Consider the following 12,259-nt stretch of genomic DNA (forward strand, 5'->3'; position numbering starts at 1 on the left):
GAGTTTGGTCTTTAGGATTTTAGGTATTTTTTAAAATTTCCGATCGGTTCGGGCTTTCGGGCCGTAGAAAAACAAGAACCGAGACCGACCCGTTATTTGGAAATCGGTTCGGTCTCTGTTCGGTTCGGGTTTTGTCATCTCTGAGACCGGCCCGTTCGGTCTTTTTCGGTCCGATCGGTTCGGGCTTTCGGGTTTTTGGGCCGAAACGCCCACCCCTAATCAATCAAGATGTAAAGTTAAATTATCCCCATAAACTTTCAGTCATGCATGCATATGCCACGAAAACCTAATGAGTAATTCAAGAACTAGAACATGATTAATAGTATGAGAAAACTTAGCATCAAAACATAAACTCAATCATAGCAAATATTTGGAACATCCAATATAACAAAAAGAGAATCCTTATTGTCATACAAATCAAGAAAATAGTAGAGAGCATGGTTACACTTTTTAAAGAACTCAAGAAGACCTTCAAATGGATGGATATGACATTGATGGATGGAGGATATGGCTGCTCTACAAGCCTCAAGACTTGCAAGGAAGAGAGACGAAACTAAGGTATGAGGAGGGGAAGAGTTGTGGACTTGTGTCTGAGTTTGATGATGATTTGAGAGTGCACAACCTTCTCCTATATATAGAGCACGACCTAGGGCAGTATATGGTATGATTTTCACGTCCAAGAATACCCCCAACCAATGAGAAAGCTTCACTTGGTGTGCATAACAAGTTAGCAAAACTTTGAATGCACCTAAACTTATTATCGATCTTCAAACATATCCTCTTTATTAGAATTTCAATTCTGATCATTCTCCTCCTTAGTTTCCTTCCTTATCTTGTATATTTCGAAGATATTAACCCAAGAATATCCTAAGGACCTTGTATTGCACTCAAAAGACTCTTTCCTTTAGGATTTTTGAAATCGGCAAACTGATCTCAGTGTATTTTTTCATCATAACTTCCTCTAGGAAATAGATATTGTTGAGATTCTAAATTCTATGGAAACTATACTCGCACAGCTTTCTATCAATATATGGCACATTTTCTTATTTATCATGAGCTGTCCTAAAGAGTTTGTCGAAGTTAGGTGACGTGCATTGACAAAATTCAAGATTTGACAAGGAATAGACTTTAATGCATATATTCTTACTTTGTACTACCAAAAGAGATATTTTAGGTTTTCTTACTAGTCTTGGGCTTCATGTCTCTCTAGAAAATCACATGGTTGTCACATGCTTCAATACAAGGGCCGGACTTCTCCACTTAGACGCTTCAAATCCTATTCTTCTGATTCTGACACCAACTTGTATCTTCAAGATCATTCTTGTGCATTCCTAGTGTGATTAGGATTCCTTCATCTTGTATGATTGGCCTTTTCCTAGTAGGATTTGGGTTTCCTTAATTAACTAGGCTTCTTCTTTTCTCAATTTCAATGCCTCATTCACGTATTTGTCTTCACTGCATGTCATGTCTCGCTCCTTATTCTCGATTCAAGTTCTCTTTACTTTATTGTACATATATAACGAAAGTAAGTTAAAATGATACAAGGAGTAAGGCCCTAAAAACATAGACAAAATTATGTTGATCAGTTGTCAGTCGTAGGATTTTAGTGACATGGTAGCGGTCTTGCGGAGGATGATGAGAAGAAGAGGAAGCGTAAGATGTAGGAAAGGGAAGCGAAATCAAACAAGAAGCACAAAGACGCTCGGTACAAATTCTAGGTGTATATATAGCAACACACTAATTAAGTTAGATGCATTTTGTATGAGAAAATTCTAGTATACATTGATGTATGCTATACATTCACGGTCGACATTGTTTTGTGAGTGAGGTTAGAAAAATAATACTCGTCTATCAACTGTCAGATGTGAGATGTATAACATGCATAAGATGTATACTAGATTAATCCCTGATCCAAATTTTGAATACATCACCTACTCGCCTACATGTATTCAATATAGGATTGCGAACTTATACCATGCAAATATATTCATAAGTAAGAAAGAACTTGAGTAAGACAATCATTGAACAATCTAATGGAGGCAATCTTCTTATGGGGCAGAGATTCAAGTGTTATCGATGATTTGTAAGTAGTTTAAGCAGGGTTCAACGTGATATTTAGCCTTTCTCTCATAAAAGTTCATAACTCCTTGATCCCGTTACATTTAAGCTAGCCTTATGGTTCGTTGCCCAATAAAAAAAAACTAACCTTATGAATACTCACTCTTTGCTTATTATGTAAATATGTTGCTTAGTGATTATCATACTAAAAGTGAATCACATGGATAATTCAATTACTTATGCAAGTTATAGGTATGTGTATATGTATGTGACTACGTGCAAGTTATATGTACATGTATGCGGTTAAGACTAGTAAGATACTCGAATTTGGAAAACTAAAATTTATACAAAAGAAATTATATTATGATTGTCGTGTGTCATGGCTAGTTTTAAATTAAGTATGTCAATTGTATCTTTACTATTGTCGGGCAATTAAACTATATTTGGAACTATGTAGTACGGACACAAACATGAATTTGACACAATACGATACACAGACACGGTAAATTAATTTTTTTGAACATGGATACGTGATAGACACGTTAATTAAATATTATTTTTAATATATATTTATAAAAAACATTAATTTATAAAATTTGAAATATATATATATATATATATATCAAAATATGCATTAAAATGATGAAAATATAACTTGTTGAAATGACTAAGGACTTGATAAGTACCTTGGATAACCAAGGTTCGAATCCCACCACAAGTATTCTTACTTTTATCACGAGTTTTTCTCATTATATATATATATATATATATATTAAAGTGTGCATAAATATAACAAAAAATGAATCTATTAGAATGACTAAGGAGTTGTTGGGTGTCTTGGATGACTAAAGGTCGAATCTCATCATAAGCCATTTCATTTTTATCATGAGTTGGTGCGTGTCCGCGTGTACGACACGGATACTCACGTGTTCGGGCCGTGTCCATTTCCGATACTCGTATTTAGGCATATTCGGACGTGTCCATGCGTATCCGTATCCGTGTCGGACACACGATACGGTAGCTGAGGGACGTGTCAGTGCTACATAGATTTGGAATATTTTTGACCTTTGTGGTAAAGAGGTAAGGCCATATCAAGGTCTAGTCGTTTTTGGATAAAATTGTTAGGTCGGTTTGATATACTTGATCTTTCACAAAGGTCGTATGGTTGTGGCATCAAGTCTCAACACTGCATTACGTCGTGTTCCAGCCATTTTTGGATTCCTCAATCCAACTCACCCTGTTCGCGGCACTGTCGTTTAACCAATAGTTGTCAACATACAGACCAGGACGGCGTCGTTTCGGATTGGATTGGATTGGACAGACCGCCAAGCACGCAAAAACGCAATAATATCCGACGACAATCAACAATGTATATAGGCGATTGGCGAGTTGACGGTCAACGTCCAGCGTGGTCTGCTCCAAAATAAGCTCCACGGAATCTCCGCCATCCACCACGTGTCTCACGCTGATTGGACCTACTTCCACTCCTCTCCTCGTTTAAATCCCCCACCCCTCGATTCCCCAATTCTCCATTTTTACGAGCCTAGATCTTCTATCTCCTTCGTCGTTAACACAGGTACGGACTCTAGGGTTTCTGATTTTTTTTTCAATTATTTTTATTTAATATTTTCGCTTCCAGTTTCTTTGATTTGTTTTGCGTTTGTTGATTATTTACTTCAGATCTAGGTTTACGAATCGAATTAGTATTTTAATTATCAGTTGTTTGTGTTCGTGATTCGATCTGATCGTTTTAAGCTCTATGATAGTTCGATTTGACTAATGGATAGATCCGATTAGAGTCTATGAGTTTCAGTTGCTGCAAAATTGGTATATAGAGAGATAAGGAATCTAATTAAACTTGAAATTTACTGTTTGGCTTAGTTGAGAGCAAGTTTAGCGGCAAGCATGTTGATTTAATTGGATCGTAATCTGTTTGATCGGTACTGTGATCATTTGAGCTTGTATAGAAATGAATTCATCATTGACTGGACTTAGTTGACTATGCTCTGAGTTTGTTTTCACAGATCTGAGTGATCGTTTATGCAATTATGCTCTACCGTTGTATCCGACTGATTTGCTCTTTGATTTGATGATTAGTTTTGTGCTTTGTGTTGTGAAGTATGTGTGTACAAATGGTGGTTAGATTGATGATTAGGATACATTTCAGGTTTTGAGAAAAAAAATTAAGACACAGCGAAGATGTCGCCAACTGATTCTTCACGGGAGGAGAATGTTTACATGGCCAAGTTGGCCGAACAGGCTGAGCGTTATGAGGAGATGGTTGAGTTTATGGAGAAGGTCGCAAAGACCGTGGATGTTGAGGAGCTAACTGTGGAGGAAAGAAACCTCCTCTCAGTTGCCTATAAGAATGTGATTGGAGCTAGGAGAGCTTCGTGGAGGATCATTTCTTCCATTGAGCAGAAGGAGGAGAGCAGGGGTAATGAGGATCATGTGTCGATCATCAAGGAGTACAGGAGCAAGATTGAGACTGAACTGAGCAAGATCTGTGATGGGATCTTGAACCTCCTTGAGTCCCACCTTATCCCATCAGCATCATCTGCTGAGTCCAAGGTGTTCTACCTTAAGATGAAAGGTGACTACTATAGGTACCTTGCTGAATTTAAGACTGGAGGTGAAAGAAAGGAAGCAGCTGAGAGCACTTTATTGGCTTACAAATCTGCTCAGGTTGGTGTTCAACTTGTTTTGCTACCACATAGTTGTCTAGTTGCATTTTTGATTTTTCAGTGATTACAGAATGCTAACCTTGTTTCATTTTTCTGGTGTAGGACATTGCTCTGGCTGAGTTGGCTCCGACTCACCCTATTAGGCTGGGACTTGCTCTCAACTTCTCAGTGTTCTACTATGAAATTCTTAACTCACCAGACCGTGCTTGCAATCTGGCTAAACAGGTAGTTACACGCATCTTTTGTACTAGCTGTACGTTCTTTTTGATATGTCATTGGTTTTGCATGTTCCTTTCATTGGTTGGCTCTTAGCACAGAAGAAGCCTGCTTTTTCCTGCTATAGACTGTTTAAAAACATTTGGTTTATTATAAGACGTTGTGAATGCATCCTTGCATGTTTTATTTGTCAGTACTAACTTTGCTCTTTCGGCTGACGCATAATAACTTAATAATGAAATTCTTACTGTCGCATTTTACATTCATTGCTTAGGCTTTCGATGAGGCTATTTCTGAACTTGACACACTGGGTGAGGAATCTTACAAAGACAGTACTTTGATTATGCAACTTCTCCGAGACAATCTGACACTGTGGACCTCTGACATCACGGTATCCTTCTCACTTTGTTCTACTTTATGCTTGCACAAATCTGCCTTCATGCTTCTGTTTCTTTTGATGTTTAACATAGTTACTGCATGAGACTTTATACCCATTTATGCATAAACATTTTATCATGGTTTTTGTTGGCTAACTGCTCTTGCTCTTTCGTTATATTAGGATGATGCCGGCGATGAAATTAAGGAAGCATCAAAGCGTGAGTCAGGCGATGCCCCCGCACAGTGATTGAGTTTGGATCGTAGGATATGTGCTATGTGTACCTTTATCTTCAGACCTTTAATAGATGCCATATGGTTGTAGCAGGATTTCCTCTATGAACTTGATGATCTTGGTGCGTCAGCACTTGCAGTTGGAATATTCCAACAGATCGTAAAATTGCTTTTATAATTGGCGAGAAGAATTTGGTTCGGTGCTTTGATTGCTCTGCTATATGAATTAGTGTCAAAAGTTAGTGGTTTTTGTTTCCCCTTTTCTCTGTTCAACTCTTATGATTGTTATCCAGATTTGCAATGAAAAATTGTGCTAGCTATATTATCTTCCTCCTTTATACCCGGAATCCCACTTGTTTGTGTTTGTTGGTTAAACCTCTATTCCTAGAAGGACAGTTGATATGTACGTTGCCTTTACTGTTAAATTCAAGTTTGATGCTTGGATACGGGGTCATCCACACCTAGTTATCTGACGGTACTAAACTTTCGGCTTCCTTCATGGCTGCACGCATGCACCTTTTTCTGCCAGCTCTGGCTCTGAGATGTCCCTCTACCCTGCTGGGTGAAACAAACCTACACAAACTCCTCTTTGCCACAATGTTTAATTCTTTGTTCATTCTCGTCTTCTCAGTCACTTATACTTGATTCGGATTCCTTTGTGCTGCCCTTCTCCTTGACATTATCTTCTATGATCAATTCGTACGCGGTCATACGCCTCTTGCCAAAACATAGGTGAGAGGCTCGGTTATATCGTGGATGGTGTAGTCTGTCACTCCATCTGCTTAGTTATTTTCTATGGTCGGTAAACTCTTCCATGGTTGGTAAAGAAGAAGATTGATTTGCACGATAAGAATGTGGAAATTAAGAGACCCCATTCTATACACAAGTTAAAATAAGGCAGATACACCAACGTTTTGATTCTATCCATTTCAGCATGGCAAAGGATATTATATACAAACCCTAAAAGGTTTCACTTTTCATCGTCGCCACAACTCCACCAGGATTTGTTTAAATAAAACACCGTCATCAGTACCAGAAACAATTGGCGCGTCACACGGAACGAACGACGCCGTTTTGGAGTAGCCTCCCACCCCACTGACGCCTTTTGCTTTGGACTGTGTAGTGAATCCAGTTCCAGCTGCCTCCTCTGTATATAAATAATCTCAGGGCTCCACTCTAGCAACACACTCGTTCTTCCATGGCATCCGATACCGCCATTATCGCCTGGTATCCCTCTCTCCCTCCTCTACCCCTCCTCCTCTTCCTTATTTACTCCCCTTGCCACTCACCCCTCCACGCTTCCTTTCTTTCAGGGGCTCCGGAGAAGACGGACAGTTGGGTATCGGGAGCAACGAGGAGCGGGAGCGAGTCTGCGTTGTCTCGTCTCTCCAGTCGCGCACTGTTCGCTCTGTTGTCGCCGGTAGCCGAAACTCTCTCGCCATTTGTGATGACGGCAAGGTAGCTCAAGCTCGCTCTCTCTCTTTTGTTTTTTCATTTTAGTTGTCGTTACCTGAAAGTTTGGAGGGGTTTTGTGTTGTGGTGGGATTAGCTGTTTACATGGGGTTGGAATCAGAGAGGGACTTTGGGGCACCCACCAGAGACCAAGACGGAGAACGTCCCGAGCCAAGTTAAAGCTCTTTCCACTGTTAAAATCGTTCAGGCTGCTATTGGCGGATGGCATTGCTTGGCTGTTGATGATCAAGGCCGTGCTTATGCCTGGGGTATGACCTCTTTCTGTCTTTTATAGTTTTTTTATTTTTTATTTTAATGTAAGGATATGTGTTTGTGTTGGTGTTATTTGTATTGTTTTGAGGGTACTAAGACTTGTATTGGTGCAGGTGGAAATGAGTATGGACAGTGCGGTGAAGAACCTTTGAGAAGGGACATTCTGATTCCTCAGCGATGCGCACCTAAACTTGTGGTTCGCCAGGTGAGTTGCTGATGTGAGTTTTTGGTTTACTGCATGATGTGCATTTGTGTTGAATGTAATTGCGTTCTCTCGGGAGAATATACTTCTTTCCTGTTTTGATACTGACTAGCGCGGTTGATAGTGATCTACCCCAATTTGTTTTGTTTGATCATTTGGGTTATGGAATGGATTTCCTTAAATATATTCAAAATGATCGAGCTTGTTTTTAACCAATGTTATAAAAAGCGAAGGCGTAACTCAAGGCGTTTTCTTGAGAGCTTGAGCCTTAGAACTCAAGGCGTTTTAAGCTTTTAAAGTCTCAGACGAGCCTTGAGGCGAGTTTTTAAAACATTGTTTTTAGCATCTGGTATTAGTTTGTAAGGTTACTATCACCCGTTTGGAACTCATATTTATTTCCCACTTTCACATCACAGGTGGCTGCTGGGGGTACTCACTCTGTGGTGCTTACACGTGAAGGGCATGTATGGACATGGGGTCAACCATGGCCTCCAGGAGACATGTATGGTGCCTTTAGACTAGACTCTGTCAATTGTTTCTAAGCATCTTACTTACATATTGTACTATATCAAGCATCATCCCTTTTCATAGTTATAGTACCAACCTGCACGCAATTGAGAACTCATTGAACTATTACCAATACCATCATCTCTAATTTTTAATCTAATTTGCAGAAAACAAATTTCAACACCTGTACGGGTACAAGGTCTTGATGCAGTGAAGCTCATTGCAGTAGGGGCATTCCATAACTTGGCTCTCCAGGAGGATGGCACTTTATGGGCATGGGGTAACAACGAATATGGACAGCTTGGAACAGGGGATACACAGCCAAGATCACAGCCGATTCCTGTCAATGGGCTCTCTGGTCTTACTTTGGTATGGTTTGCAGTGTGCTATTTGTTTTCTTTCATTTCTCTTAGTCTTAATCCTAGCGGCTAACAAAATTGTTTGATTATCGTAATTATTTTTGGCATTCAAATTCTGGAATATGCTTTCCATACATGGGTGCTGTACTGCTGTTCTACTGACCTAGTATATTTCATCGTAAATGTGTCATCTTATGAAGCAGTTATGAGATCTTTGTAGTTTATAATTTCCCTTAATGGAGCAATCTGTACTGCAAATGAGCAGCAGGTGCTGAATTGGGGGAAAAGGGGACTGTAGTTATTAGTCAGGGTGGGATGTTAATTGTGCGGCAACTAAGTAATCAGTACCTTATGTTTGGGGCATCTGTACCTTGGCCTTCATTTAGTACATAATAAATTGGCTTATTATTTAAGACATTTTTACCACATACTCAGATTTAAATTCTTGAAGCAATGCAATTGTTTGCTCTTGTGTAGGGGATAAATATGTAAGGGTGTCAAGGGAGTTGATCATGTTTTCAGTTTAATATTTACACCATTTGAATATCTGCTGGTCAAATTAGGATTCTGGTGATGTGTTAAAGTTCAGGCAACTCCATCCTGTCACTTTTATGCTTAAGGTTCTTGCAAAACACTACTGGTGATGTAGCTATGTTACTTGATAATACCTATTTATACAATTTGAAAGTAACAAATAGATGATGCAACAAAGGTAAAATCTTAATGAGTGTTCTAATTAAGTAGAAACCCCAGAGTCTCTCCACGTTAGCCTGTCTTGTGAGACTAATTTTGACTTGCCTGTTTGTGATTTCTTCTCCTCATGTAGCCAGGTGATACTGATAATATGTGTCCTCTGGATTTTATGTTTATGACTTTATGTAGTCAATTGCTCACAACAAGATGGTTATTCATGGCTCGTGGTATATGATTGCTTTACCATTTGTGCCACCGTAGGTAGATATTGCTGCTGGAGGATGGCATTCTACTGCACTGACAGATGATGGAGAGGTGATGATGACTCTCTCTCTCTCTCTCTCTCTCTCTCTCTCTCTCTCTCTCTCTCTCTCTCTCTCTCTCTCTCTCTCTCTCTCTCTCTCTCTCTTCCCTTTCTACTAAACAATATTATAATATCTTGAATATTCTCGTTACAGCTATAAAGTTTTTCATATGCATGAGTATAAGTTATTGATGCTGGTATTAGTCTTATGCGTGGTTAGTCTTACAGTCTTACTGTATAGTTAGCCAACTGGTATTTCCAATTCAGCTGCATAAATTGAGAATTGAGGTCATAACACTTTACTGTCTTTTATTTTTCTTCCTTATTAGATATCTTTCTTTGTCCAATTCAACTGGTATTGTTAACTCTCTATATACCTGCTAAATGAACCGTATTTCTTCACCTATATTATTATACTGCAGGTGTATGGATGGGGCCGAGGGGAACATGGTAGACTTGGTTTTGGCGATAATGATAAGAGCAGTAAAATGGTCCCCCAAAAGGTTCATCTTTTAGCTGGGGAAGACATTGTTCAGGTACCAATTTAATGCTTTCCCCTTTGCAGATCATCTGATAGATTTGCTGACAGGGAGTTGAAAACTTTAGACTACCAGGAAAATGATTTGAGTATATTAAATTAGTGCACTGACTGACATCTCATAAGATGTGGGTTCTGGACTAGTTCTAACAACGTCTTTCTAGGAGATGTTGATAGATTCCAAGTGTTATTCTGATTTTCATTAGACCAAAAGGGGGTTTCATGTATTCTGATTTGGGATTTCCGAATTGATTGATTAAAGATGATAGCAGTTCTGGTAGAATGGGAGAAGATTTACTAGCCTAACTGCCTAAGATGAATAACAGTTTTTGGCAGTATGCCTTCTAATCTTGTTCAGTACTCTGTCAACGTTTCTTACGATCTGAAATAAACAGTGTTGCACTTCTTCATCCCTTTGTTTGAATGGTCTATTAGCTACACGTTTGATTTTTCGTTTTGTCAAGTGTTTATCCTTTTGTTGACTGCTCTGAAGTTCCTGCACACGATTACTAATCTCAACTATAACAGCTTGAGATAACTTTTGCTTAATTCTGATGTAGGTGTCGTGTGGAGGCACTCACTCTGCTGCGTTGACACGTAATGGGCGCATTTTCTCTGTAAGAAACTCTTACTATTGCAGTCATTATAGCTGATAATTGCAGATACGCGGAATATCAATAAAACTATTGAAAGACCTCTGAAGTTGCTAGTTCTCAGAATATCAATCCAACTAATTGAAAACCTCTGTTCGACTTGTTTCTCTTTTAATCTTCCAAATTTTAAATTTTCCTCTGCATGTGTTTATATTGGCAGTTTGGTAGAGGTGATCATGGACGTCTCGGGTATGGAAGAAAGGTGACAACAGGTCACCCGATGGAAGTCCCGATTGAACTCCCACCCAAAAAAGTCGGTGACAGTGAAGCCCAGGGCCATTGGATTGCCAAACTTATTGCCTCCGGAGGGCGCCATACTCTGGCAGTAGTTGAATGGAAATCAGATGAATCAATTGAAAACGGTGACCATTAACTTTTCAGTAATAACAATAAAATTATCTTAGATTTTGCATAACTGTACTATCTAAGATGAAATAGTAACACATCACCATATGCGAGTTAAAATACTAGGTCTAAAGAGTAGATTTAACCAGTCTCCAATTTTACATTGGGGTAACTGTTAGTGTTGCTGCCATCTTGTGTTTATGGAGATTGGCTTTATAACGTTATGCTTTCTCCCAATATTTCTTTATATTGCCGCCTTCCATAGTTCCATTGTTATGTCTTTTTCTTCCTCATTGTCCCATAGTTCCATCATAGGTATCTCTTTGATGCTCCGGCAAGCAAAATGTACGTAGGGAATTTTACAAGCTCTTAAAACAGATTTACAAAACAAACCGTGCTATCAGCTAAGAGATAACTAGTAGTGAGAGGCATAGAACTCAGATTACAGTTGGTCCATATCTCCTCTTGAACAGCCCGGCATTCAGTAGCACCAAGTAGAGCAACTGGCTTAGCAGTGATATTACAATAAGAAGTTCCAATGTTTGCTGAAAAATCACCAAGGATATATGAGTTAGTTTGGTTTCAAACAACTAATTCTTAAGCTAAGCTAGATCTTGCGCTTAAAACTCTCATACCAGTCGTTTTCCTCTGTGTCTCCCTAATATGACCTCCTTGCATACAAAACTGTACAAAAGACGCTCACCCAAGTTAGTACACAAGAAGACTGGATATTTGCAACCATATATGTAGTTTAGTTTCCAGTTTGACATTCTTACCCGAAAGCCAGTGCTATCATAGCCCAGGAAATGATGGCTAGAGAAGCTGCAGCAGCATGGCTTTCGTGCTGCCATGCCCGCTGATGCATTATTCCTACGATCACAGAACAAGCACCAAACGCTCCGGCAATGAGAGCAAAGATCAACATGAAGCTAGTCGATGTATTCCCTCCCAAATCTGTACAAGTATCACACATAACGGCCAAGCCTCTAGTTTAAATTCATCAAACCACAAAGAAAGTGCAACCCTGTTACGTACTGTAAATTCTGAATGAAGTAGATGAAGTAAAACAAATACTGAGGGATACATACGTGGGTGATTTTGTTCGCCGTCGATGTACTTATCAAGTGACCAACCTGCCAATCCAACCACGATGAGATGAATCACCAGGTTCACTGCTAGAAGGGGAGCCATGAAATTCTTACCAACTCTTCCGAGCGCTATTGTCAGAATACAAGCTAAACTGCAAACCTCAACGCACGGCCAAAGGGACTTTACCGAGGTTTATATTTATACTTGATGATTCATGTTGATGCAGAAAAGGACACAGCGGTCTGTTTACGTGGTTTCTTGTTAGGACCTCACCTAC

General features: G+C 39.3%; 3 protein-coding genes across 3 annotated transcripts; 2 read left to right on the forward strand and 1 right to left on the reverse strand.

The window, feature by feature from the left end:
- Window positions 1-3,475: 3,475 nt before the first annotated feature.
- On the forward strand, window positions 3,476-5,821 carry LOC126800660 (14-3-3-like protein A). Its single transcript, XM_050528057.1, has 5 exons — window positions 3,476-3,634; window positions 4,226-4,743; window positions 4,845-4,967; window positions 5,233-5,349; window positions 5,518-5,821. The coding sequence occupies exons 2-5, from the start codon at window positions 4,258-4,260 to the stop codon at window positions 5,581-5,583; spliced, it is 792 nt and encodes a 263-aa protein (XP_050384014.1). The 5' UTR covers window positions 3,476-3,634; window positions 4,226-4,257; the 3' UTR covers window positions 5,584-5,821.
- Window positions 5,822-6,644: 823 nt separating this feature from the next.
- Window positions 6,645-10,955, forward strand: LOC126800659 (ultraviolet-B receptor UVR8-like). Its single transcript, XM_050528056.1, has 10 exons — window positions 6,645-6,794; window positions 6,881-7,025; window positions 7,117-7,288; window positions 7,406-7,497; window positions 7,911-7,996; window positions 8,169-8,370; window positions 9,315-9,368; window positions 9,780-9,893; window positions 10,456-10,512; window positions 10,709-10,955. Exons 1-10 carry the CDS (start codon window positions 6,766-6,768, stop codon window positions 10,919-10,921), a joined length of 1,164 nt encoding a protein of 387 aa, XP_050384013.1. The 5' UTR covers window positions 6,645-6,765; the 3' UTR covers window positions 10,922-10,955.
- A 120-nt stretch (window positions 10,956-11,075) lies between these two features.
- On the reverse strand, window positions 11,076-12,224 carry LOC126800661 (membrane protein PM19L-like). Its single transcript, XM_050528058.1, has 4 exons — window positions 11,982-12,224; window positions 11,670-11,847; window positions 11,529-11,577; window positions 11,076-11,438 (listed from the first exon to the last, which is right to left on the reverse strand). The coding sequence occupies exons 1-4, from the start codon at window positions 12,082-12,084 to the stop codon at window positions 11,331-11,333; spliced, it is 438 nt and encodes a 145-aa protein (XP_050384015.1). The 5' UTR covers window positions 12,085-12,224; the 3' UTR covers window positions 11,076-11,330.
- Between the last annotated feature and the right edge of the window lie 35 nt (window positions 12,225-12,259).

This window comes from Argentina anserina, chromosome 6 (genome assembly GCF_933775445.1).
Source record: "Argentina anserina chromosome 6, drPotAnse1.1, whole genome shotgun sequence".
Classification (NCBI taxonomy): Eukaryota; Viridiplantae; Streptophyta; class Magnoliopsida; order Rosales; family Rosaceae; genus Argentina; species Argentina anserina.